General features: G+C 54.0%; 9 protein-coding genes across 9 annotated transcripts; 7 read left to right on the plus strand and 2 right to left on the minus strand.

Annotated features, from left to right (window-relative positions):
- Nucleotides 1–484: 484 nt before the first annotated feature.
- Nucleotides 485–2,378, plus strand: GLRG_01831 (major facilitator superfamily transporter; the record flags this gene model as incomplete). Its single annotated transcript, XM_008093165.1, has 4 exons — nucleotides 485–884; nucleotides 953–1,208; nucleotides 1,261–1,979; nucleotides 2,359–2,378. 4 exons carry the CDS (start codon nucleotides 485–487, stop codon nucleotides 2,376–2,378), a joined length of 1,395 nt encoding a protein of 464 aa, XP_008091356.1.
- Nucleotides 2,379–3,646: 1,268 nt separating this feature from the next.
- On the plus strand, nucleotides 3,647–5,281 carry GLRG_01832 (uncharacterized protein; the record flags this gene model as incomplete). Its single annotated transcript, XM_008093166.1, has 2 exons — nucleotides 3,647–4,477; nucleotides 4,538–5,281. 2 exons carry the CDS (start codon nucleotides 3,647–3,649, stop codon nucleotides 5,279–5,281), a joined length of 1,575 nt encoding a protein of 524 aa, XP_008091357.1.
- A 688-nt stretch (nucleotides 5,282–5,969) lies between these two features.
- Nucleotides 5,970–6,635, plus strand: GLRG_01833 (maleylacetoacetate isomerase; the record flags this gene model as incomplete). Its single annotated transcript, XM_008093167.1, has 1 exon — nucleotides 5,970–6,635. The coding sequence occupies one exon, from the start codon at nucleotides 5,970–5,972 to the stop codon at nucleotides 6,633–6,635; it is 666 nt and encodes a 221-aa protein (XP_008091358.1).
- Nucleotides 6,636–6,753: 118 nt separating this feature from the next.
- Nucleotides 6,754–8,135, minus strand: GLRG_01834 (fumarylacetoacetase; the record flags this gene model as incomplete). Its single annotated transcript, XM_008093168.1, has 2 exons — nucleotides 6,754–7,097; nucleotides 7,181–8,135. The coding sequence occupies 2 exons, from the start codon at nucleotides 8,133–8,135 to the stop codon at nucleotides 6,754–6,756; spliced, it is 1,299 nt and encodes a 432-aa protein (XP_008091359.1).
- A 406-nt stretch (nucleotides 8,136–8,541) lies between these two features.
- On the minus strand, nucleotides 8,542–9,359 carry GLRG_01835 (uncharacterized protein; the record flags this gene model as incomplete). Its single annotated transcript, XM_008093169.1, has 4 exons — nucleotides 8,542–9,044; nucleotides 9,103–9,165; nucleotides 9,220–9,233; nucleotides 9,301–9,359. The coding sequence occupies 4 exons, from the start codon at nucleotides 9,357–9,359 to the stop codon at nucleotides 8,542–8,544; spliced, it is 639 nt and encodes a 212-aa protein (XP_008091360.1).
- A 574-nt stretch (nucleotides 9,360–9,933) lies between these two features.
- GLRG_01836 (fungal specific transcription factor domain-containing protein) lies at nucleotides 9,934–12,234 on the plus strand (the record flags this gene model as incomplete). Its single annotated transcript, XM_008093170.1, has 2 exons — nucleotides 9,934–11,441; nucleotides 11,526–12,234. 2 exons carry the CDS (start codon nucleotides 9,934–9,936, stop codon nucleotides 12,232–12,234), a joined length of 2,217 nt encoding a protein of 738 aa, XP_008091361.1.
- A 2,333-nt stretch (nucleotides 12,235–14,567) lies between these two features.
- On the plus strand, nucleotides 14,568–15,815 carry GLRG_01837 (tartrate dehydrogenase; the record flags this gene model as incomplete). Its single annotated transcript, XM_008093171.1, has 3 exons — nucleotides 14,568–14,829; nucleotides 14,898–15,388; nucleotides 15,459–15,815. 3 exons carry the CDS (start codon nucleotides 14,568–14,570, stop codon nucleotides 15,813–15,815), a joined length of 1,110 nt encoding a protein of 369 aa, XP_008091362.1.
- A 2,419-nt stretch (nucleotides 15,816–18,234) lies between these two features.
- On the plus strand, nucleotides 18,235–19,638 carry GLRG_01838 (DHHC zinc finger domain-containing protein; the record flags this gene model as incomplete). The annotated part of the gene is made up of 4 exons (XM_008093172.1): nucleotides 18,235–18,391; nucleotides 18,476–18,861; nucleotides 18,958–19,002; nucleotides 19,063–19,638. The coding sequence occupies 4 exons, from the start codon at nucleotides 18,235–18,237 to the stop codon at nucleotides 19,636–19,638; spliced, it is 1,164 nt and encodes a 387-aa protein (XP_008091363.1).
- A 3,600-nt stretch (nucleotides 19,639–23,238) lies between these two features.
- Nucleotides 23,239–23,667, plus strand: GLRG_01839 (uncharacterized protein; the record flags this gene model as incomplete). The annotated part of the gene is made up of 1 exon (XM_008093173.1): nucleotides 23,239–23,667. The coding sequence occupies one exon, from the start codon at nucleotides 23,239–23,241 to the stop codon at nucleotides 23,665–23,667; it is 429 nt and encodes a 142-aa protein (XP_008091364.1).
- Between the last annotated feature and the right edge of the window lie 1,167 nt (nucleotides 23,668–24,834).

Raw genomic sequence — 24,834 nt, forward strand, 5'->3', positions numbered from 1 at the left:
ACAGTCCAGATGCCACTGAGCAACCCTCTCCCTTCTCTTCTTCACTATGTACCGGAAGATTCCGGTGTGAATGATTACTTATTGGCCCAAACTCAGAGTTCATCTGACATTTGAGATGTTTGACATATTTATCCCACCAACCTGCACTACCGGTAGTTACTGGCTTTAAAGTTCCGAGTGTAAATAACATTCATTGAATACGGAACCCACGGACGGACATTGAGGGGAAGAACAAAGTCATATTGCCTCCGGCGAAATTTCCCTCGCACCGGTTGATCGATCATCTTGAGATCAGACCTAAGGATAATTCTGCGCTCCAGACCCCTCTATTCCCATCGTAACCGCAACCGGTTGAGCTTGGCATGATTCCCGACGCACCCTGTCAGCCCAGTTAATACCTGCCACAAGCTCCATTCACAGCAGTAGGCCGGTAATGTCAGATTCGTTAGAGCTTCAGCGGGAACAAACGAAGAGGAATTCCGAAATGTCAAAATTTGGCGACGACGATGCCAAGGTGACGGGCGCAGCCGAGCCGCTGAGCGACTCGAAAAGCGGCTTCGCCCAGAGCGAGTTGTATGGACCGTCAATTGGCGGAAAGACCTTCGACCAGAAGCTTTTGTACAAGTTGGACATGAAGCTGATGGTTGCGATGTTCTTTCTCAACTTCTTGTCGCTCATGGGAAGAACGAACATTGGGGCCGCTCTCATTCGCCAGCTGCCCCAAGATCTCAAGCTTGACGCGATGAAGGTTTTCATCGTGCTGACCATGCCCGCGGTCCCGTTGATTTTATTCGAGGTCCCCAGTAATCTCCTGATGCGGTTTCTGGACCGAAGATTCAACTTCCATTACATGTGGTATATGTGTCTCTTGGATGTCTTGCTCGGTATGTATTTACTGTCAAATCCGCGTCTTCAGTGGCTGTATTATGCACGACCTCTTACACAGAGACAGGGGTCATCACGATCGGACAAGGCTTTGTTAAAACATTTGATCAGATACTTGCCACACGTTTCCTTGTTGGCGTTTTTGACGCAGGGTTGATACCCGGTTGCGTCTTCCTCTGTTCACTATATTACCCTCCGACTCACCTTCAGTGGAGGCTTGGTCTCATCACCGTGGCCAATATATGTTCAAACATCGCTGGCAATTTCCTGGCGTATGCCATCGCAAACATCAAGATAACCGACAACTTCAAAGGTTGGAGATGGTACGTTCTCGGATTGTGACACAAACTGCGCCTTCTTTTCTAATGCAACCAGGATTTTCATCATCGAAGGCATCATCACGGTTGTCGCTGCTTGTCTATGCTCGGTGTCAAATGTCGGGCCCCCGAATAAGGCGAAATTCTTGACGGAAGAGGAGAAAAGAATCATAGCGAGTTCCGTGGAAAGTCGCACAACCAGTATTGGTGCATTGGCGGAGTGGAAGCTATTTCTTTCGAACCCACTGAACTACTGCTGGGCAGCTCTTTACTGCTTCACAACTACAACGGCCTATTCGGTATCCATCTTCTCGCCGTCTTTCGTCAAGTCATTCCGCCCAGAGCTGGATGCCACGGAGATACAGGCTCAGATCGTTCCGATTTTCGTGGTGGCCGCATTTGCCTGTTTGTCGACGGCCTATGCCGCTGACCGTCTCAACCATCGCTCTGCCTTCGGCCTGGTGGGGTTTGTCTTTACAATCATCGGCTACGCCATCTTGCGCAAAAATGAGCATGAGAGTTCGAGTGTCACCATGATGGCTCTCTACTTCATCGCTTTCGGTACCTACATCACCCTTCCGATGATCTGGATCCTCACCATGCAAAACCTGCGGACGCCGTTTCAACGAGCAATTGGAAGTGGTTTCGTGATCGGGGTTGGAAATACTTCTAGCTATATCTCAGCTTGGATCTTCAGGACCAGCGAGGGGCCTTTTTATCAACGTGGGATGACCATCAGTATGATACTGGTCATCATCGCGTTTGTACTTCTCTCGGGTACGTGGTCATATATTGTTCTGCACAACAGAAGGATGGATTTGGAGGAGACAGTACATCCATCTGCCATATACGGAAAAAGGAAGCTTAATCGGGACCGGTTCAGATATAAGGCCTGAAGTATCTTCCTGAAGCACTGTGAAGCAAAGTGAGTGGTTGTGTATTTCAGTCAGAACGGGGTGTAAAATCTTGAGATATTTTCATTGGACAACGCAGCCAGGTTTCACCAGCACGCGATCAACCTCGGCGTATATCTTAGAAGCATAATACGAATGAGGATGACAATTGGGTAGAGAATGCAAGGCTATTGGAACGTGATTCTGCTGCTATGCTTCTGTTCATTCCGAACGGCCTTGCTGCAAATAATAACTAATCCCAGATAAGCACAGCTCGAAGTGAAACTTTGACCGCATTGTCTTCACCAAAACAATCAATCAACGATAGTAGGCGCTAACTGGATTGTTGCAATGTTCCTGTTGCCAACTGGTCTAGATTTGACACTTGTTTCCCATCCTAAGTTGAAATATACGTACGCTAAATTCAATGCACTCTTCATAACTATGCTGATGCCGTTAATGTCCCAGTCGGCTGTGAAGCTCAAGAGCAGTTCACACCTTAGGCCTATGTTCTGATGTAGAAAGAAGAGGAGAACATTCGTGTACGAAAGCGGTGATTATGCTGCATCTTAAGAATGGAAAGTCAGCTGTCCAAGTCAACAGCACCCGCACACAAACAGGCCGCATCATGATCCAAGTTACTCGTAATCTGGATTGTGGAACCGGCTCGTGACACCGGTCGTGCTTTGCGGGCTGGCCCGCTACGTGCCGCCGCGGGCCTCGCCGGAGAGCCAGCAAGGATCTTGCTTCCAGGACCGGGGACCTATTCCGTGTCAACGACGTCCTGTCGGATGAGGCAAGGCCGACGATTGCCAGCCGGGTTGCTGGATTGCGTGGGAATCTACCAGCAAATATTCTTGTTGATTGGAAATGCTGGCCATGTTGGTCTCCAGCCCTAGAGCCCGTCACCCTCTCGCCACATCGAAGAGGTGACCATTGCAGACAAGATATTACAATAAGGCTTCCTCAAGACGCATCTCGAGTTTACGAGTCTTGACCTGGGTGCTCTTGACCTGGGTGCTCACAGAACCAACATTACAGATGTGATGAAAATATTACACTAGGCACCGATCAAATGCTGAATGGGTTGATTGATGGATAGTCGCCCAAGGCCCCCATAAGCCGTCTCATAGGTATACCGGATCTCTTGACAGGGCGACCAATGACCCTCTCCTGCTATTTAAGTTATGGTCGTCACAGCCGCAGCTATCTCACTGACAGGGAGACCATTCGCGGGTTTTGATCCATCAACGATTAACCCGGTCAGCGCTTATCCAGAGTAGGAAATGAACAGCCGTCCCGAACAGGGATGTTGGCATAATTGTCCCTTAATCTCCACTGCCAACGCTTGGCGCCTCTGAAGCGCGATCCTGAGAGGCCAAGAAGCGAAGCATCCACAGCGTACATGCTGCAGCCTGATGTAGGTACATAGAAGTCTTGTGCTCTCGATGAGTGGGCTACTTCTTTAGGTCTTCATATCCCCGTGTGCCCATTTTCGCTCTTCATTCCGGTACGAGTTTCGCTCCTTGACCGGCCTATGAGCGCCTCAACATGGCGCACTTGAACAACAATGCGGCTCCGGGGTACTACAGCGGCCTCGAGGTCGATGAGAGGCCAGGTCATGGGGGTAGATGGGGCGCGGGGGACGTCGTGAATGACCGTGTAGCGGACCAGAACAGCCTGCCCGAAGTTCGCAACCACAACGGCCAGTTCCCAGAAGTCACCCATCAGTATGGCCACGATTACTCCATGATGCAGCCCGTCCATACGATGGACGGCAGCCCCGCGGCAACATACCAGAATGGGGGCTCCTACGAGACCGGATACTACGCGCCGAAAGATCAAACCCCGCCTGAGGTTGTGACGGAGAAGACTTATGAGGACACTTATGAGAAGAAGCAGCCCGGCACGATATGCGGCCTCCGGAAGAAGGTGTTCTGGATTGTTCTGGCTGCCGTGCTTGTCATCATTATTGGCGCAGCTGTAGGAGGAGGCGTCGGCGGCGCAATGTCTGCACAGAACAGCTCGCAACAATCGAGCAGCTCGTCAGGAGGCCCAAGCGATAGCGGAAGCGGGAGTGGAAACGGAAGTGGAAGCGGGAGCGGCAATGGCAGCGGAGGCGACGGAAGCAATGGCGACTCGAACAACTCCACGACGAGCAACATGGACATACTCCCCAACACGAACCTCGGAGCCCTCAATTTTACCGACTCGTATGGCTATGTCAACCATCTGGTGTTCTACCAGGCTCGCTCGAACAACCTGATGATGGCGTCGTGGAATTCGAGCACAAAAGTCTGGTCCTCGAGCGTCGCGAATAAGGACAGCAATATCAAGCCGGGCACCCCAATCAGCAATAGCTTGTTCTGGCATAGTAATACCGTAAGTTCCTGTCGCGACCCGGACCTCCTGGCTATCGTTGCCTAACCTCATTCATCGCAGACCCGCGACATCCGCATCTACTACCTGAACGACGACAACCAGGTCGCTGGCCAGATCAATGGCAACCCGGTCTACAGCATGACTTGGGATAAGTCCGGAGTCTCAGAGACGTTTACAGCAAGCCCCAAGTCACAATTGCTCTCCAACGGCATATACAGCGCCGACTCATACCTCTCTAACTTGGTCATCTACCAAGACGCGGGCAGTACTCTTCGCGTGCTCCGACGAACCGGCGGAAAGACGGATTGGGTAGCCGTGGGCATCTCCACGGACTTTGGCAAGCCCGCGGAAGGCACCGGGTTATCCTTGATCCCCGTCTACACAACAGAGCCGACCAAAAGAATGAGCCTCTTCTATACTACCGAGTCGGGCTCACTTACTCACTTGACCCTCACGAACGACAATGACTGGAGCAACAACACGTTGCCCACGACGCTCGAACCCGATGCTACAATCGCGGCCTTCTCGAGCGGTTACAACAACACTAATCTCGTCATGCACGTCTTGGCAACACAAACGAACAAGGCGCCGGTGCTGACGACGTATGTCGAAGGGGAATGGTCGAATGCGGGGGAGATTTCGACCATGTCGGGTGACGACAGGCCATTCAAGATAGCTGCTAACCTGGCTGGTAGAGTCTACGGCCTCGTACAGAGGAGTGACGACAGGGTTGAGATCGTGGAATGGGAGTGGATTGGGGGCACAACATACAACAAGATTGGTGTGATAGACACAGTATCATGACATTACAAGAGAAATATAGTATTCGCGCACAGTCATGTCTAGTTCAAAATCTCGAGTGTGGGCTGGGCGTGTCTGCCTTATATTCGAGATTCGAGCCATCACGGGACGAACTCCCGGCAGGCCTGTCCTTTCGGTTCGGTCGTCCTCTTCTCAAAATCCTCTAGACCACGAATGCCGGTGCGAGATGACCATGGGGGAACAGAGACTCTCAAGTGTTGTGGTCTGGCGAAACTGGCGGGCTTCCGCAGTTCCGCACCGGGGGACTGAAGTCATGACCTAAGATGAGAATTTGAATGACAACCAATCATCAACTGCAATTGATAGCAACTCCGACCCCCCGAAACTCTCAACCTTTACGCCGTCGAGAGCCGTCTTCCCCGCATGATCCTCTTGGGGCGTATGCATGGGCCTCCAAGCCCGAACACTCTCTCCTTCGGCAGACAAAGGTTAGGAGCGGAAGTTCTGCACCCTTTCGTGTCACATTTCGTGTCACAAGGCATGGTAGAGAAGATCAAGTTCCGGCTAGAATACACGGAAGGACGGGGTTACCATGAAATCAACTGAGTCTTGGCCAGCGGTCTACTGATACAAAACGGGCTTCCTGTCCAAATCACGTCTTTGAACCCTTGGCTGGCGGTTCTTGTACTTGGTCAATGATACTAGTCAAGAGTGGCATCCGGAATCTATAATGGCCGACTCAGAGTATATCCTATACTCCTACTTCCGGTCCTCCTGCTCCGCGCGCCTCCGTATCGCCCTTAACCTTAAGTCCATCCCTTACACCACGATCCCCACCAACCTCCTCAAGAACGAACACCTCGCCCCGGCTCACCGCGCCCTCAACCCATCCGCCAGCGTCCCCCTTCTCGTCCACTGCGCTGCCGCAAACTTCAGGGTCACTCAATCCGTCGCGGCGCTCGAGTACCTCGAGGAGACCCACCCTTCGTCGACGCCCCTGCTTCCCAGGGACCCCAAGGCCCGCGCCGTGGTCCGCAGCCTGGTGGACATCATCGCCTGCGACGTCCAGCCCGTGACCAATCTCCGTATCATGCGACGCGTGCGGGCGCTCGGCGGAGATGCGGAGCAGTGGAACCGCGAGCTCATGGCGGACGGGCTCGCAGCGTACGAGGCTGTCGCCCAGGAGTGGGCGGGGCGTTATTCCGTTGGCGACGAGATCTCCCTGGCTGATGCGTGTCTGTTGCCGGCTTACTGGAACGCTGAGAGGTTCGGCGTGGATTTGAGTGGCTATCCTACGATCAGGGAGATCGTGGACGGTTTGAAGGATCATCCTGCAGTGATCAAGGCGAATTATCACAACCAGCCCGATACTCCCGAGGAGCTTAGGATCAAGTAGAGATCTAGAACAGTAGCATTTCTTGGCCCGCCATATTTGGCGATGCGATTCATGGCATTTGAATCCAGCGCTCTTTACCTTCTTTACTACATGAGCATCCTCCTTTTTTGCTAAGCGACTAGAAAAGCTTCAAGGGGGCTTCAATCTGGCCAGATACTTCGCCGAACCCGACGATCGCGCCCTTCTGCCCGCTCCAGCCGCGGATGATTACCGTGTCTCCGTCCTGGAGGAACTTCCTCTCCTCTCCTCCGTTGAGCTTCACGGCCTGCTTGCCTCCCTTTGTCTGTTCGAGGATGCTGCCTTCGGTGCCGGGATCGGCGCCCGAGATGGTCCCCGAACCAAACATGTCGCCTGGTCGCAAGTTGCAGCCGGTGATGGTGTGGTGCGCAATCATCTGCGGCCACGACCAGAGCAGGTTCTTGGAGTTGGTGCGGCTGAGCGTCGTCTTGTTCCCGCTGGCGGCTGGAGAGTTTGCTGTGTTAGTACTCGCATTCTTGCAATACGGCCGGAAAGTTGGGGGGAAGGTTGGTTGAGGGTGGCCTTACTGATGATTTCGACTTCCAGCTCGATGTCAAGGGTATTGTCTTTCCTGCTCTCGCGGAGGTAGGGCAGCAGCTCCGTCTTGTTCTCGAGGCCGGCTGTCTTTGCCCCGGCGAGGGCGTCGGCGAGCACGACCCAAGGGCTGATGCTTGTGCCGAGGTTCTTTGAGGTGAAAGGACCCAGGGGGACGTACTCCCAAGCCTGGATGTCGCGGGCGCTCCAGTCGTTCATGAGCACGTAGCCAAAAATGTGCTCCTCGGCCTGATCGACCGGAACAGGCTCGCCGAGATTGTTTTCGCGGCACACAAACATGCCCAACTCGAGTTCGATGTCGAGCCTCTCGCAGGGCGCGAGTGCGGGTACCTTGGGCTCGGCCTTGGGGTCCCTAAGAATCTGACCCCAGGGCCGGCGGATGGGCGTGCCAGAGACGACGACGCTGCTGGCGCGGCCGTGGTAGGCGACGGGGAGGTGCACGTAGTTTGGCTGCAGGGCGTTGTCCGGGCCGCGAAAGAGGACGCCTACGTTGTACGCGTGGTTCTTGCCGGCGTAGAAGTCGGTGTAATCGCCAATGGCCATGGGCAGGTGGTTCCGGACCTCGGAGAAGGGGAGAATGGCCGCCTGGCGCATGTCGGCGTTGTCCTTGAGCAGGCCGGCGTGCGGGGTGCTGTCGCTGAGGACGGACTGAAGATACGCCCGCACTTGGCGGTGGACGGGCCGGTCCAGGGCGGCGAACTCGTTCAGTGTTGGCGAGGAGAAGACGGAGATGTGCTTGTGGATCGAGGGCAGGGCATCGAAGCCGCCAGCGTTTGCGAAGGCTTTGAGATCCAGGGCATGGTCTCCAATGGCGACCGCGGGCCGATGAGTCGGGTCCGACTTTGAGGAGATGATGCCGAAGGGGATGTTGGCCAGCGAGAAGTGGCTCGTGGGGGATACGGGAACCCAGGATTGCGAGCTTGACATTGTGACGGGCGGAATTCGGTTGACAATTGCGCTTGGTTTGGGTGATGGCGTAAAATAAAACAAAACAAAACAAGAAAAAGACTGATGGGAACAGATCCTTGGTTATGCGCTCAGGTAGCTTTCGTGGGCACTCAGGGACTCAGTCTGAGGTCATTCGCGTTTTGGGAGCTGTGAACGTTCCGTAATTCCGCAGCAAACCGAGCGGATAGTAGTGGAAACCGGGCCGCTGCGGAATATGGAATGCTCACTGCGGGGTAGTTCGGGGCCGTGGCGTAGGGGAGCAAAGCAAAGCCGCGAGTAGGCGAACGGGCATGGCATTCCGCTGTTTGCGTACGGGCCATGGGTTGGGGTTTTACTGCACATATCCCGGGTCCTCCCCTCCGAATGTACCAGGTCGAGTTTATTTTCAGAAGTAAAGATTCCTCTGGGACTTTGACAATTCCTTGGCCTTGCTGACGCTGTCTGATGGCACCTCATTTACCGGGGTTGTGGCGATTGGTGTCATGGACCTGAGTCGAGGCTCAATAACTGCATCCAAGAGCGGCCGTTGAGCCGGCATCGAGTCCGAATCTCTCACGGGGTGCGGCGCAAGCACGGAGTCTGACACGGACGAGACCGGGGACTGAGGGCTGGCGTCGGGGGGTTCGGGGACGGGGTCGCTCTGTTCCGCGGCCTTTGAGCGGAACCAAGCTTCAATTTCATTGGGGGTCTGCAGAGGGAGAAGTTCCCACTCTTTGACCCGGTCGACTTTGTTCTGCCTCGGTGTCCACGCTGCCTGCGGGAGGAGCACGGGAGAGGATGCCGAACCAGATCCTGGGCTATCCAGGACCCCCGATAGGGCCCTAAACAGGGCAGCTTCAGTCTCGGCGAGTCGGGTCTCGAGCTTGTTGAGGTAGCCATTGGGGATACCTCTTCACGCAATCGGTGAGCCTAAACCACGTAACGAGGAGGAAAATTGAGCGCCTACCTCTTGCTTTGCTCTGGATACTGGCATCTCCCCGGTTCATGGCTGCATTGGAGACAGAAAGGTCTGCGGGGAAGGGGAGGTGAGCTTCTAATGCAAGAGGGCAGCAGAGCTACTTACAGCTTTCTGTCACACTTTAAACGCATTAGCAAACTGGTATAATGAGATCGGTCTGAAGACGGCGAGACGAGCTGAACTGACCCTTCGTTTCCTCTGTCGACAAGACTCGCAGGCGATCGGGCTTTGCATGGCGTCGCCATCGCCCCTGTCACCACCATCTCGTAACATTACGGAACAAGTGGATTCCAGGCTTTGAAATGACGGATGGATGCTATCTGTATGGGATCAGGAGAGCCACCAAAACCATCGTATTGATCTTGGCTCACGGTCTACGGCGGCGATGAGGAACAAAAAACCAAAAAGTACATGAGCAACGCAACGCGCGGAGTTTTGTTTGTCCGCAGAGCCAACACTTTCCGGAAGGTGTCGCCTCGAAGGGCCCCACTTTCGGCCGACGTCGCTCTTTCCCCCGAATTCAATTGTGTCGCCGCCTCTTTTCTTACAGCAACATCTTCAAACATTTCTGATGTTCGCCATGTTGATCGATCTGATCCCATTCTTGCCATTCGAATTCACACACAGCTTCTAACGAGTCGTTTCACGGAGCCACTCCCTCCTCCTAGATGTTCTTTTGTCCCTAAGGCATTTTGACTGCCTTGACCGACCTCTCGACTCTTCACACCATGCTTCAGACCCCCGCCGTTCCTCGAGCCGTCCATTGAATGCGGCACTATCTGACTATCCCGGGTCCTTCTCTCCTTTCTCTCTCCTCGAATGGACGCTGCAGAGTCGCCCAATGCTACGTCCGAGTCCGGAACCCTCAGCCCGGCGCACTTCGCCCACCACTCGCGCAAGCGGAAGCACTCGGGGTCCACGGACGACCGCCCTACCCGCGAGTATGGCCTGATGCGTGACACGGGCAGACATGACACCTCTCGCTTCGTCGGCAGCGGCAGTGGCATTCACTTCATCCGCAGCGTCTACGTCAGGCTTGCCCGCAAGTCTGCTCTCAGGACGTCCCAGTCCAACAGCATCAACGACCTGGTCCCGGGCGAGGATGACCAGTTGCGTTCTGACGCCTCGTCTCGCGACGGTGACGAGCAGAATCTCTGGCGAGCTCATGAGCTGCTTCAGGACGCCGCTGACCCTCCTCCGTTCGAGCAGCTTGTCGACTGGTCCAAGAGCTATTTCGAAGCCTGGCATCCGACTCTCCCCTTTCTCAGTGCCCCGGATGTCCTGGGTCTCTTCGAGAAAGTCAGTGCGGCTGGCGTGGCTTCCCTTGGCCACCTAGAACGATCTATTGTCAAGGCCATACTATCCATTTCCCTGGCGGACAGTCGCCAGAGGGCTCCCTTTGCTCAACTAGTGCCGAGCTACCTCGTCTTCCGAACCGTGGAGGAGGCCATGTTAGCCTCGCAGTTTGCCCTCTGCCAGCCGGCGTCGATTCAGGCCACCCAGGCCGCGTTAGCCATCCAGCTATTCCTCGTCTCCATGCTTCGACTGAATTCGGCATCCCGACTTGGTGGGCTGATTGTGAGAATGGCATTTCACCTCGGGCTCCACCGATGTCCTTCGAGATACCCGTTCTTCACCAAGGAGGTGGCCCGCATGCGCCGACGAGTGTTCTGGTGTATCTACTGCATCGAGAGGTTTCTCTGCCAGGCGCTCGGTCTCCCACTCGACATACGAGACGATGACGTCGATGTCTGCTATCCCAGCCAAGAGAGACACGGCGCTCCCTCCGACGAAAGCGAGGACGGCCGACTGCAGCTGCTTACGTACCATGTGAAGCACGCCCGGATACGAGGCCTTATCCTGGAGCTGAGAAACAAGTCGATCCACTCCAGGGATGACACCGCGGAACGCGCGAGCTATGTCCAGGCCGAGCTGGCTAAGTGGTCCAATGAGATTCACGACGCGGTCGAAGACGAAGTAGCGTATGAAGAGAGTGCTTCCCCGCCGCCCATATCCTCGGGCCATAGACTGTTTCTATTAGTCTTGAAGTACGAATCCATGATCTCTCTCAACAGACCGATGATGACTTCCGACCCCTCGAGCCCGGCCTACTCGACCGGCTTGCAGAATTGCATATTCGCGGCCAAGTCCATCTTCATTGCGCTGAAGAAGTATCAAAGCCAGAACGGGATCCCGACTGAGCCAACGAGTCCGTGTTTACTCGAGCCCATGCTTCAACCCTCTTTCACATGGGCTGTCTGGATCAGCGCTTTCATTTTGATATACGCTGCCTTTGAAAGGCAACTGCCTTTGGGAAGTGCTCTCAAGTATGTATCCCCTTTCTTTTCCTTTCCTTTTCTTTTATTCTTCTTCTCAAAGGTGGGTACCAAGTCTAAATCCATCTTCCGCAGACACGTCGAGTCCGGCAAGCAAATACTGCGTCACATCGCTTCCCGAGACACCTCATGGCCCGAATACTGCCTCTCTGTCATTGACGAGCTCACCGCCGCTGTGCGCGAGCTGTCTATTCCACCAAATCCGCTTCGCCAGCACCCAAGCACGGGTACCCCTATGTCAAGCGGCCACCTGCACCACGACGCTGGGCGATCAGCGCCACCCAGCAGCAGTTCGGACAGACCCAGGAATTCTCACCCGCGCGCCCGGTTTTCTCCATCCGTTGCTGTGTCTACGGGTCGGCCGGATAAACAAGGCCTCGTCAGCCACGACAGCACCAGGTGGCCCCGGCAAATCCAAAGCGACGGGGCGTCAACGGCGAATGGCAAGTCTTCACGGCGGCCCGCGCAGACGTCGCCGACACCGGATACGCCGGCTAACCCGAGAGGGACAGCCAGCACGCCCGGAGGCCAATCTTGGTTCCAGTCGGCGGCTCGGCAAGACTCATCTAGCTTCGACGCCCAACCGTTTTCTATCTCATCAGCCGCGGCTTCGTTTCCCTCGCCGTCTATCGACGTGACCGAAACTATCCCCGGAGAGGGGCAGGAGTCCATGGTCTGGTATGATCAGCTGTTTGCCAATTCGTTCGCCGCCCTCGACTACCCGTTCTTGGCGGCGGCGCAGTTCGATTCCTCGGTGGACCCTATGTGGTCCTACCTGAAATAAGGCAAAAGCTCGTAATCGTCGATAGATAAAAGGCGTACCCGGAAGACGAAGACGAGGGCGGTGTAGGTAGAGATGAAGGTCTAGCCCAGATTACCCAGTCCATGAATATCACGATGCATGTCCATGGATCGCGTTCAGAGACTTATTCAGATCAGACAGTTGCCATCTTGTTGAACTCTCTTCTCGTGAGACTTTTATCGCTACTGCAGCCGTTGCTTCACGCTGTTTCTAAATCATGGTGTTTATGAATCTCTTCCGGGGATTCGCTGTCTGGGCTCTGGGCACTGACAGACGTCGTCTGGCTGTTGCCCAAGAGGCGTTTCTCTGGTCATTACCCAATCCCGTGGGGATGTTTTCTCTTAACTCGTGGATATTTATCAAAGACGTCTCGTGTGAGTCATCCGGACCTTTCTCTGGCCCTGCTCAATCCTCCCTGCGTCTCCTTTCCACCAAAGGTCTGAACTCCATATCCAGCCACCGGGCCCCCAAGTCACTCGTCCGTCCCTCCGTTGACATGGACGTTTGCATGATTCTCTGGGCCATCGTCTCCGCTTACCCCTCCCTTGCCCGGACCTACGCCCACCTCGTTGTCGTCCGCTTTCTCTCCGGCGTCGCCGAGAGCCTCCTTCTACCCGGGCGTCACCTACCTGCTCTCCATCCTCCAAAACTTCTTGCCTACCGTTCGCGGCTTCGTTATCTGCTATGTTCGTCGCTAATGCTTTGTGCACATACGCCGAGCACCTGGTATGTCACCTCCAGAATGTTTCTATATCATACTTCAGTCTCGCTCAAATCCTAACCTTGGATTCCCTGCACTGCAGTACCAGAAATCTGACGGGTCTCAGTATCTGACGGCCATAGACCGTGTCGTTACCTTTGCCCTTTCATGACTGGCCGAAACCTTTGCGATACGACCCCTGGTTGTCTCTGCTCTACTCTGAAGTGTCTTCGAACAACGACCAGAATCTCTGTTTCCCCGGACTCATACTAGATCCAGCGGAGCAAGAAGCTGCCGAGGTGCTTGAGATAAGACTGCGGGTGACGCGGGGACCCGGTTGATCAACCTATTCGTGCCGAGTCCATGGGCCCATAAAGATCTCGCAGTACTGTTGCAGGCTCTTGTTGTTGACGAGAAAATCTAAGGCGTGGCTCGTCAGCGTCGCTGTGGGGAGTTGAGAGTTTTCGGGGGCGTTGGCGCTGGCTTGCTTTGTTACCTTTAACTATTCCTGCTTGACTTCGGCATCTGAGAGGGGCTGGAAGCCAAGTCACCAGCCTTCGAAGATCAGGACCTCCCGGTCGACGGGGACTCAAGTGCGTGTACCTGGAAAACGTGTCAGCGAGGCAACGTATAGGATCTCTGGTTGTTCTTGGCGCCTACTATCTTCCGCAACCGCCACCTCCGCCACAGCTGCCGCCTTCGATCCTTTACAATGACTTTCATGAATCTCTGCCGGAGATCCGTCAATTAGCTGGAGGCTTCGGTAATGCTTCTTCTGGCTGTTGCCTTTGATTGTTTCTTCTGTCCGTGCGAGTGTCCTGTGTATGTTCCGTCGGGAATACGCAATTGACTAAACCAAATCAGACGGATTATGCCAGCAGTGGGGGAACATACGTGAAGCCAGAGTCGGCGGCGGTTGCAGCTTTAGTAACTCGGTCAAGACCCCGATATCCAAGGCGTTGGATGACATGTATCGAAGCCGCAACGGTTGTTGCAGACATGTACGCAGGTGAAATGGTTGTGCCGCAATCCAAGTTCAAATGGTGGCCATACTGGCCCACCCGGGCGGGCTGCTAGAACCGGGGATTTTCTTCTCAACTGGCTGGAGGGTTCATCGAACAAGTCTTGCATAACCCATCCAAACCTTTGTCTGACTCCTCTTCGAAACTTTTGTCTGAATTCTCCTACGATATATCAGCTTGTCGGTTAACTTGATGGAATTGATGTAGTTGTCTGCTCAACTTACCTTGTGCAAGGTTGCGAAATGATGTGCAGCGGGATTGGCTTTGGCCGCGGGTGCGTCTTGGTTGGCGGACAAAGTCAACACCGCCTCCACCAGCGGAAAGCCCCAACCCCAAACTCCCGATGCCTGCAGCGTGGCCCGCGCTGGAGACGGACATCTAGCCGTGATGGCGAGACTTGGACAATTACAAGAGAAGACACTTCATCTTGGCTGACATATCGGATACTTTACAAACACGGCCAGTGCCACAATCAGAACACATCTTTGAATTTCAAAAGGAAGACGCAACCCTTTCACCGTAATCCCTCTCATCACCCTAGACATTACCTCGAGATAGCAACCCCCCCGGAACACCGCTCGTCACAAATTGAAATGTCTCCCAGCGCGCTTCCCGCCCAGAGGGTGTACAGAATCGCCTCCATGGGAGCTGATGGCATCGGCCCGGAGGTCATCGAGGCCGGTGTCGAGGTCCTCAAGGCGCTTGCCGACACCTTAGGCACGTTCGAGTTGGACTTCACCGACTACGACTGGAGCTCCGAGACGTACAAGAAGACGGGCAAGTATATCCCGGACGGCGGTCTCGAGCAGCTCAAGAAGCACGACGCCATCCTCTTCGGAGCCGTTGGTGCTCCCGGTATGATGAACCTCCCACCAACATAGTGAATACCGTACAACAACGTGCGACGCTAACGGAGAAGGCAGACGTCCCCGACCATATCTCGCTCTGGGGCCTTCGTCTGGCTATTTGCCAATCTTTCCAGCAGTACGCCAATGTGCGGCCCACGCGTGTCCTTCGCGGCACCCAGTCGCCCCTGCGAAACTGTGCCGAGGGCGACCTGGACTGGGTCATCATCCGTGAGAACAGCGAGGGCGAGTACGCAGGCCAGGGTGGGCGGTCGCACAGGGGGCTGCCCTGGGAGACTGCCACCGAAGTGTCCATTTTCACGCGCCACGGCGTTGAGCGTCTCATTCGCTTCGCGTTCGAGACCGCCCGCAGCCGCCCGCGCAAGCTCCTGACATTCGTGACCAAGAGCAACGCGCAGCGCAACGGGATGGTGCTCTGGGATGAGGTCGTCTACGAGGTGGCCAAGGACTTTCCCGACATTACGCTCGACAAGATGCTTGTCGACGCAATGACGACGCGGATGGTGCTCGACCCCAAGAGCCTCGACACCATCGTCGCGACTAACCTGGTAAGTGCTGTGGTCTTGCTTCCATCCTGCCGTATCGACTCGGGAAGCTGATAGGTGTGCGGTGTCCCAGCACGCTGACATTCTTTCCGATCTGGCCGCTGCGCTTGCCGGGTCCATCGGGATCGCGCCAACGAGCAACCTCGACCCCACGCGCGGGAACCCTTCGATGTTTGAGCCCATCCACGGGTCGGCGTTCGACATTACGGGAAAGGGCGTGGCGAACCCAGTGGCAACCTTCTGGACGGCGGCGGAGATGCTCGAGTGGCTCGGCGAGAAGGGGGCGGCGGCGCAGCTGATGGAGTGCGTCGAGAGCGTCACGGGAAGGGGCATCATGACTGCTGACCTCGGCGGCAAGGCGACGACGAAGGAGGTTACTGCCGCGGTCGTGGGTGAGATCCAGGCCACTCTCAGGAGGGGCAAGGCCTAGTGAGACTCACAGAACGGGTGTCGGGCGATAGGTACTCTAAGAAGAGGGGAAGAAAGCACAGACGAGATGGTAACTGTTTGATATGAAGAAGTCTTTGAACGAGATCCAGGAGCATTATTGTTAGAGGCAAAGGCTGCGGTGGCGGCAGCGGCAGCCAGGAGGCTCCCCTCCAGACCAATCAGAGATCTAATCAGAGATCTAATATGTTTCCTTGCTGGATAAACCACGAGTGAAGACAGAGCATCCACCAACAAGGCGGATATCTAGCGAAAAAGAAACGTCTCCTGAGCGACGGCTAGACGAAGCTTCTTGAGGCCCAGGACCCAGATAGTGAATGTCCGAAAGATATCCATGAATGCCATTGTTTAAACAAAGAATTCAACGATGGCTGAAGAAGAGGATAGGCAGTGTCCAGAAGAAAAGCTCGCCGGAAATAGCCAGGCGAAGCATCCCCGGACTCTCCAGCCAGTTGACGAAGAATGCCTCTGGCAGCCCGCCCGCTTAGGCCAATATGGCCATCATTTAAGCATCAAGGACATGACCGTTTCGCCAACGTACACAATCCGCGCCAACGGTTTGCGACTTAGTTAGTTGTCGGCCAACGCCTTGGATGTCGGAGTTGAGTAACTGCCCCTGCCGCCGTTACCGACGCACATCCCTTCCTCCTAGGTGCCTGTTTCTTGGGCAATACACAAAGAACACTCGCACTCTCTTTTGTTTTACCCCATCAGAATCGAGTAAAGCAGGCCGGAGCCAACGACAAGGACGGGGAGTGTCTTGAAGAACATTCGCTGGCAATGGACAGAAGGAGCTTTACCGGACTGGAGGAAGGTGACAAGTCTTTCAAGAAGAGCATGTGATGTCATCATAAAAGCAAAGGCAAGACAAGGCGGCGGCAACGGCAACATGGAAGGTGAAAGGGCTTTTGAGTGGAAAGGCTGGCGAGGTGGAGATAGACGGCCATGAGGAAGCCACGGGTCTTTGGAAAAGGAGCATCGTAAGGAGCATCTTGAGTTCGGAATGATATCAGTAGGTTTGCGTAGAGAAGTAGCTTTGCAGTCCAACGATTGCCTGGTTCCGTTCAACCTTTTTTATTTTAGAGAAGAGTCCCCCCTTCCTGGATATTTGACCGTCGCACTCAAGTACGTAGGTACCTACCTGCGTACGTCGTGCGGGTGCATCAAGCGCGAATCTCGCGTTGGCTCTTGGGTAACATCAACACAGCCATGGCCTTCTTTGATCGATCGTGCCCTGGAGTTTGGGTGTTGAGGTTTCCTACTGTACATGAGGCCATAAGCCGAACGAATTCCTAGGTGCCTAGATGAAAAAAGCAATCACGATTCAGGGGCTACGAGCATCGAACCTGTCCCCAAGCCACGGAGGAGATTCTATGGCCAGAAAATGGTTTGGAACACCTGAAGGAAAGATGTATCTGGAACTTCTTGCCTTTGATGTTTGTCCATCTGATCAACTAGTCGTTTAGTGGAGGAAGTCCATAGGGGGTCATCGTCATCATCATCATCATCAGCAGCAGCAGCAGCAGCAGCAGCAGGAGGAGGAGGAGGAGGAGGAGGAGGAGGAGGAGCAGATGGCAAATGCCTGCTTCCACCGGAAGGGGTTTGCTTTGCCTTTCTATGTATGGCAAATCACTATCGTCATCCTTTCGTTCCCTCGTCCCATAACCTGCTCATATTCTCATGTCTCGTCTATACACCTTCCCTTCCGTCTCGTTTAACGAGAGAGGCGTTACCCATCCCCGTACCTTCCTCCTTGTACGTGCCTTCCCATCTCTCGTGTCTGCCTACCTTACGTGACGTGACGTAACGCGTATATCCCACTTTGCCTGGAGATGAAGGGAAGGAAGGAAGGTGCGTGCAAAGTAAACAGCAGCAACTTCAAAGGAAGGAGACAGACGGCAGGCACCTACCCACGCGTTCCTGCCTTTCAAAGCAGTGCCAGAGGTGATTCGAGCCAGCCCCTCGGCCTATATCTACCCACCTCAGACGTCTCCCACTTTTCCTCTTTTCTTCTCTTTTCTTCTTTAGCCTCACGAAGTTGAAGAACAGTATGTACCCACGATACCCTCAACCTTTGCCTGTGTTTCCATCACTGTCACCATCAAATCCCATCTGCCTTTCTATTCTACGCTTCATTTCCCTTTTCAGGCGTCTCTCTGATGCCGGAATACCCTCCTTTCCCGTTGCCCCATCGCCAGCAGAGCTTCGCTCGCCCATCTCTGCCCATCGTCTTTTCCCACTCCATCATCCATCCTGTCTCTCATCAGCAATACTAACATCTTCTTCAGATCAAACAATTGCCGTCTTGTTAAAGATTTCTTCTCGTGAGCTTTTTTCTTGCTGCTGCTGCTGCCGCCGCCACCGCCACCACCACCGCCGCCGTCAACGTCTTGCTTTAAGCAATGGCGTTTTTCGAGGAAGCCCGCCGGGCTTTCATCACGTTCCTGCTCGGTCTGGAGACGTACGTGGCTTTGGCCATGCACGTTCTTCTCTGGACCTTGCCTGTCCTCATCGTGGGGACTTTCTTTGTCAACTCGTGGGTGTTGATGGAAGTCTTGTGTAAGTCATCCGAACCTTCCTCTGATTCTTCCTCCCAACTGTCCTCCGAATTCTCCTACGATGAAATCACTGACACCCATCCAGACTTCCGGATCATCCTAAGCCGCGCTCCCTCCGCCTTCTTCTTCGCCTGGACCCCGAAAGAGGTGTTGCTGGCCTATGGTCTACTCGGTGTCTACGTGTTCCTTTTGCTGAATGCAGCGGGGAGTATCGGCCTGTGCTGGTACTACTCCTGCTTTGATGCGAAGGGATACAGGATGCCGAGTGGTTCTGTGGCGCCGCGCCCTCGGACGGTCATGCAGACGACCTTCGGTACCTCGCGCCGATTCGATTTCGAGCTTCTGGGTTCGGATGGCAACCGACCCAATCGGTGTGGCGAGCAGTGTGTCAACGCCGGCGCCTGGAGGGGTGACCGGATGTACCACTGCCGACATGGGTACAATTGCTGCCTCCCGGTCTTTGACCATTATGTGAGTTTTCATCCATTCCATCATCCATTCCATCATCCACCCTGTAATATTTCGTTCAGGCGTTTTGTGAGACGATATCTGACTGACCATCGAAAGTGCTTCTGGTTATGGGTTCCCGTTTACTTGAAAACGATCAAGCCGGTAAGTACCTAGTCTCACACGCCTCATGTACTGCTTGTTTCTAACTCTTCTTCAATCTAGTACTGCTTGTTCATGCCGTACATGTTCTTGTATTCGGTGTTCTCCGGCGCCGTGGTATCTTGGGCTTTGGCTTCGCCGCACATCCGGGGTCTGTCTCGATGGAGCTACGCCGTTCTCGCGCTCTCTACGATCTTCGGAATCATCTCCGCCACCAAGATGATGAAGTTTCAATGGACCGCAATCGTTCTGCATAATCGAGTGGGCAAGGAGCGGGGCGCCAACTGGCGCTGGAGTATGGCAGTACTCAACATCAAGGGCCGCTTGATGTTTGACGAGCCGAGCTTCAATCCATACTCGTTGGGCAGTCGGTGGGCGAATGCCCAGGAAGTCCTTGGACCATGGTACCAGATGCCGTTCTGGTTCTGGCAGCCCGCAAGGGTGGGTCAATATGGCGACCATTGGAACTTGGACTGCGACACGACGATTTCGCCTGCGTACATGGTGCACGCCAACCTCATGCGTTTGCGAGAGATGCCGGGCCCAGCCTTGGATATGCCGCCGCCGCCTGTGCCGCCTGCCCCGCCTCCGCGTGGGTTTTTCCGCCGCAGGCATAACGCATCTTCTTCCATGGTTTAGTTGAGTTCCTCGCGGAACACAATGGACTCGCACGCACCCGCTTTGGTTTCAGCTGATCGGATTCCGGTAACATCTCCTTGGGCTTGAGCAGGCCGTCGCTAGTAGCTCGCCCCTGACAATACACCGTTGGCCTCCCCGCTAAGGCCCAAGACCCCCAGTTGAGGAGCTGGTGGGCATCTCACATTCGCCATTCCACAAACCCCATCGAGGGTCCCTGTGAAGAGCAGAAGGACACTGCTAGAACAAACCAGACCGACAATTCTTGCACCTTCACGTGGTGTCGGTCGTTAGTAGCCCGAATTGCGACGATGGCGATCGAAGACGGCGAACTAACGCAAGAACGGATCGAGAGCTGACACACCTCTACTCATTTGGCTCGACACGATCCTGTTCCGGGAATCACCCAACTTGTTCATCGACAGGCACATCTTACCCAAACACCTTGCCTCATTCCCGGACACATCCAAACCCTGCAACTCCTCCTGCTCATTCCTCTTTCATCTTGGATTGCTTTGGTAACTCTTCACCTCAGCATGAGCGACACAAACTGTCCTGTGGTATCCTCTATCACGGACACATCAATTAGCGGAAGAGACGTCACACTCACTCGTTGACGTCTCGACACTCTCACTCTTTTCTACACACACACACACATTCACTCTTGGCGGCAGAGACGTCACACTCACTCATTGACGTCTCGACACTCTCACTCTTTTCTACACACACACACACATTCACTCTTGGCGGCAGAGACGTCACACTCACTCTATTGACGTCTCGACACTCTCACTCTTTTCTACACACACACACACATTCACTCTTGGCGGCAGAGACGTCACACTCACTCATTGACGTCTCGACACTCTCACTCTTTTCCACACACACACACACACACATTCACTCTTGGCGGCAGAGACGTCACACTCACTCATTGACGTCTCGATACTTTCACTCTTTTCACACACATCAACTCTTGGCGGCAGAGACGTCACACTTAATCTTGACGTCTCACTACACACTCACTATGTGTCTTCTCACTCTCTCTCACTTTCACTCTCGGCGGCAGAGATGTCAACTCTATTGACATCTCGAAAATTTTACACACACTCTCACATCAATTCTTGGCGGCAAAGATTTCTCAATCTTGACATCTCAACGCACACTCTTTCACATCAACTCTTGGCGGCAGAGACGTCTACACTATTGGCGTCTCACAACACTCTGCAAGTCTCGTCCTTGGCAACGACGTGACTTGGCTCTCTTTCCTATTACCTGGTGGTAGAGACGTCAAACCCTTGGCGTCTCCTGACACTTTCATTCTGTGTCTTTCACTCACACTTCCACTCTCCGTGTCTTCAACCCAAATCTTCCTTCTTGGCGGCAGAGACGTCTCTACCCCATTGACGTCTCGCAACACTGTTACTCTGGTCTTCTCCCTCACATCTCTCGGCGGCAGACATGTCATCACTGATGTCACTTGGCACTTCCACCCTGTGTGCTCTCCACCTTCTCAGCATCATTGACATCTCAAAACCCTTCACCTCTGATCCTTGACAACGAGAATTGCGCCATCTCGAGGTTTTTCTCTTTCCATTACCTGGGAGCGGAGACATCACCATAGTCGATATATCGATACCATTTGTCTCTTTTCCTCGACCACTCCTTACAAGCCCTTCGACTTGGGGTTTCTTTCAACTTTCTTACTGGCGCCAGAGACATCGGCATACTTGGTGTCTCGACACTCGTCTCACATCTTGTCCTCGACGGACGCCATCCCACTCATTGTCTCGGCTCTCGTGGACACATCATTTCAATCCTCTGATGACTTCTTCGGCATTTTCGCATGGTGGCAGCCATTCAACCTCCATCATTGACCCTCCCGTCTTTCCAGTCTCCCCCTCTTTGGGCCTCATTTCATCGCACATCCAGGAGGCAGAACCCACCTCACACGGTCTCTCAGAGACACTCAACGGTTTGCCCTTCGGCCTTCATTCAACATCCAACGGCGCAACGGCTCATTACGCTACCTCTTTGCGAGATTTTCTCATGGATTCTCTCAAATCAATCTTCTCTCAATTGGCTCTTGAGCTATGTACCCAAGGTGGCTCTCAGCAGCGCATCGCTACTGTGGCAACGTCCAGATGTTCCGGCCTCGGTACGACGGAATCTGACAAGGGAATCAACCTCTTTTTCTTCGCAGCTTCCCTTGAGATTTTGGCAAGCTGGTCGCCACACGACTGGATCTTCCATCTTTCTCGCAAAAGTACGGCGGCCTGTGGGTGGATGCACTGAACTCATCACAATCCTCCAAACGCCATTCAGCCTCGCTCAACACTCAACTTGTTGATGCGTATTCTGTTCATTACCACCAATTGGAAGCCAAATGACCTTGACATCACCGGCGCTTTCATGTCATCTTCCAGGTTTCTGCCCAAGGATTCAAACCTGCAAGCATCGAGGCTTCTATGGTGAGCCATTCGATCAACAATAGCCATCGAGCCGACACAGTCGCTGGTTTTCGAACGACCATTCTCACCTCATGTCGTCAATACGGCTTTCCGGGATGGGTATGTTGAAATAAAGTTTTCCGTAGCTGACACCCCTTCGGACAAGCTTGTTGCATGCTGATCGATCGACTAGTCAAACTCTAGGGCTCCCAAGCCACAAGCTCAGTCTCAAGGTATGCCCGCTCGACTTCCTTCCCTCGTGCTCAGTTCCCGAATCCATATCCCAGGCGATGAACGTTTCGCTGATCATTTCTTATGCCAGGACTATCCGCCTTCTGGCGTGGGTCTGTCTGCGCCCTCGGGTGGCCGGAAGTGTGGCAAGAGGATGCAAGGACTAGGCCACTTGACAGGTATGGAGTGGAGGGGTGGGTGGGCAGAGGAAAGGACACGAGCGAGCGATCGAGTGGAAGGACAAAAAGGAGGAGGAGGAGGAGGAGGAGGACTCCATATGTGCTCGAGTTTGGGAGTGTAAGCGCTTGGGTTCGTAGGAACTCTTGGCGACAGGAATCATCTGCTCAAACCTTGATGTGCAAGAGTTTGGTGTCGGGTATGACTAATGGAAAGAGGGTAAAAGGAAAATAACGAATGCAGCTTTGAAGAATGAAGAGACATAAGTGTGTGATGATAGCAGGCAAGAAACAAGTGTCCCGGGATTTGGTGCAGAATGTGACAGTTGATGCAGCGAGTATGCCAATGTACATGAGGCAATTCGGCATTACCTTTCATGGTATCAATATGTGGACTGAGTTTGATTCCTGTGGGTGGAAATAGGGCTCGGATCTGAGTTCGAGGATCTGTGGCGGCATGGAGGTTGTAGTTGAGGAGCTTGTTGTCTTTTTCCCGGTGGGTATCCGAGCCAACGGAGATAGGTTGATTCCAAGACTCATTTCAAGTCCCCTCCCGGGCCCCAAACCATCCTTCCTACACACTCCAAATCAAATCAAAGCAACCTGTCACTGAAACGAAAATCAGGTTCTGCAACACGACTCAATCACTACGACGCTGAATTACGAGATCAAACAACTGTCAACAAGGGCCATCTGCCCCAACTCTTGCAAGGTCTACGACTTCGACTTCACAAATCTCATTGACAATGAAGATCACTTCTTTGGTGCTCGGGGCCCTTGTCCTTGCGATGGCCACATGTACGCTGGCAGCGGATCCCAAGAAGCACCCCGCCTGGCAGGTACCATACGAGAACGAGCCTCTGCCTCTCCACGAGGTCCCGGAATGCATGCAGCGCTGCATTGAAGAGAAGAATTGGAAGATGGGCTTCGACATTTACACGGTTCCCCGAGTCAAGTTCTGCCGGGACGACTTCGACACGTTCTTCACCTGGATGACATACCACGTGGGCTTCTGCTCCAGGCCGGCCTGTGAGGGTGCCGATAAGGATATCAACGCCGTTAGAAACGCGGGGTGGATGTACAAGCTGTGCGGGTTCCCGAAGCAGTCGTCGGTCTCGGGCTTGAATGATTGGAAGACTCTTGCTCCGGATGAATACGACGAGAATCTGGTGTAGGCATGAGTTGACGAGGAGGAACTCGATGATGGCTGAAGGGCAACATGATCCGCGGGTTTCGAGGGATTTATCAACCACCCTCACGGTTTAGGGAATACGGGAAGGCGGGATACTTTGGAAACTAGGTATGGGGAGAGACATCAACACCACCACGCCACCACACCACTAGTAATTACATCAACAACTCTGGTCTCTCCTCAGCCTCAAGTTTTGCTTTGCTGGCAGATGATGATAATGATAATGATAATAATGCCAGTCGGTGGCCACCAATTGCCACCATGTTTGTTTTGCAGCCACGGATTCCTTTTCGCATCTTGATTGCTCCCGTCTGTGCATCCGTCTCCGTGGGTAAAAGGATGATGAGATGATGGATACCTCTGACAACCGGGACAGTAGATGCGTCGCTCCTCGGTGACTTGCGTAAGTCGTGAACAGTTATTCCCGGTGAGATATCGGTGTGGTATCGGTGTGGTGTCGGTGTGTGGTGAGTGAGGGCAGGGTTAGGTGATGGGGTATCAAGGTACGTTGCCAATGCCACAAAGGTACACGCACAATGATGGATGCATAGACCGTACCATGGAATTTCGCAACCGAACCCCCCGATCAGCAAAGTATCTGTCTGCTCAGTCGACCGGGGGAGGTAAAACGATGTCGTGCCGACGGCTTTTTGACACATGCGCACGATTGGCCGATCTGGAAATGCATGCATGGGACACACAGGCTGCGGCCGGCCGAGATGCAGGCCCGGATGGGGACCGGATTGGGAGTATCGGCCGTCGGTGAAGGATCCGGAAAAAGAAATCGCAGGGGAGTGGGGAGGGGAAAAAACGAAAATCCAAAGAAGAACCAAAGAAAATAGCCCGAAAAGTCCAGCGGCCTGAGTAGGTGGTGCAGATACGTAGGAGATGTGCCTCGGCATGGAAGAGGGGGAGGGGAGAGAGCAAAGGATGAAGGCGTCCAATCGGGGGAACATTGAGAGCGCCATGCCCGCGTTCGTTCCATGTACTGTTCTTGTCTGTATTGTTCTTGTCTGTGTTGTTCTTGTCTGTGTTGTTCTTGTCTGTATTGTCCTCGTCTGTATTGTCCGCTTCTGTTGGTAGGATTGTCGATCCAGAGTGCGGATACACCAGGCACAATACTCCGTCGAGGTGTATGAATGCCGATGAA

The sequence above is a fragment of the Colletotrichum graminicola genome (genome assembly GCF_000149035.1).
Source record: "Colletotrichum graminicola M1.001 genomic scaffold supercont1.7, whole genome shotgun sequence".
NCBI lineage: Eukaryota > Fungi > Ascomycota > Sordariomycetes > Glomerellales > Glomerellaceae > Colletotrichum > Colletotrichum graminicola.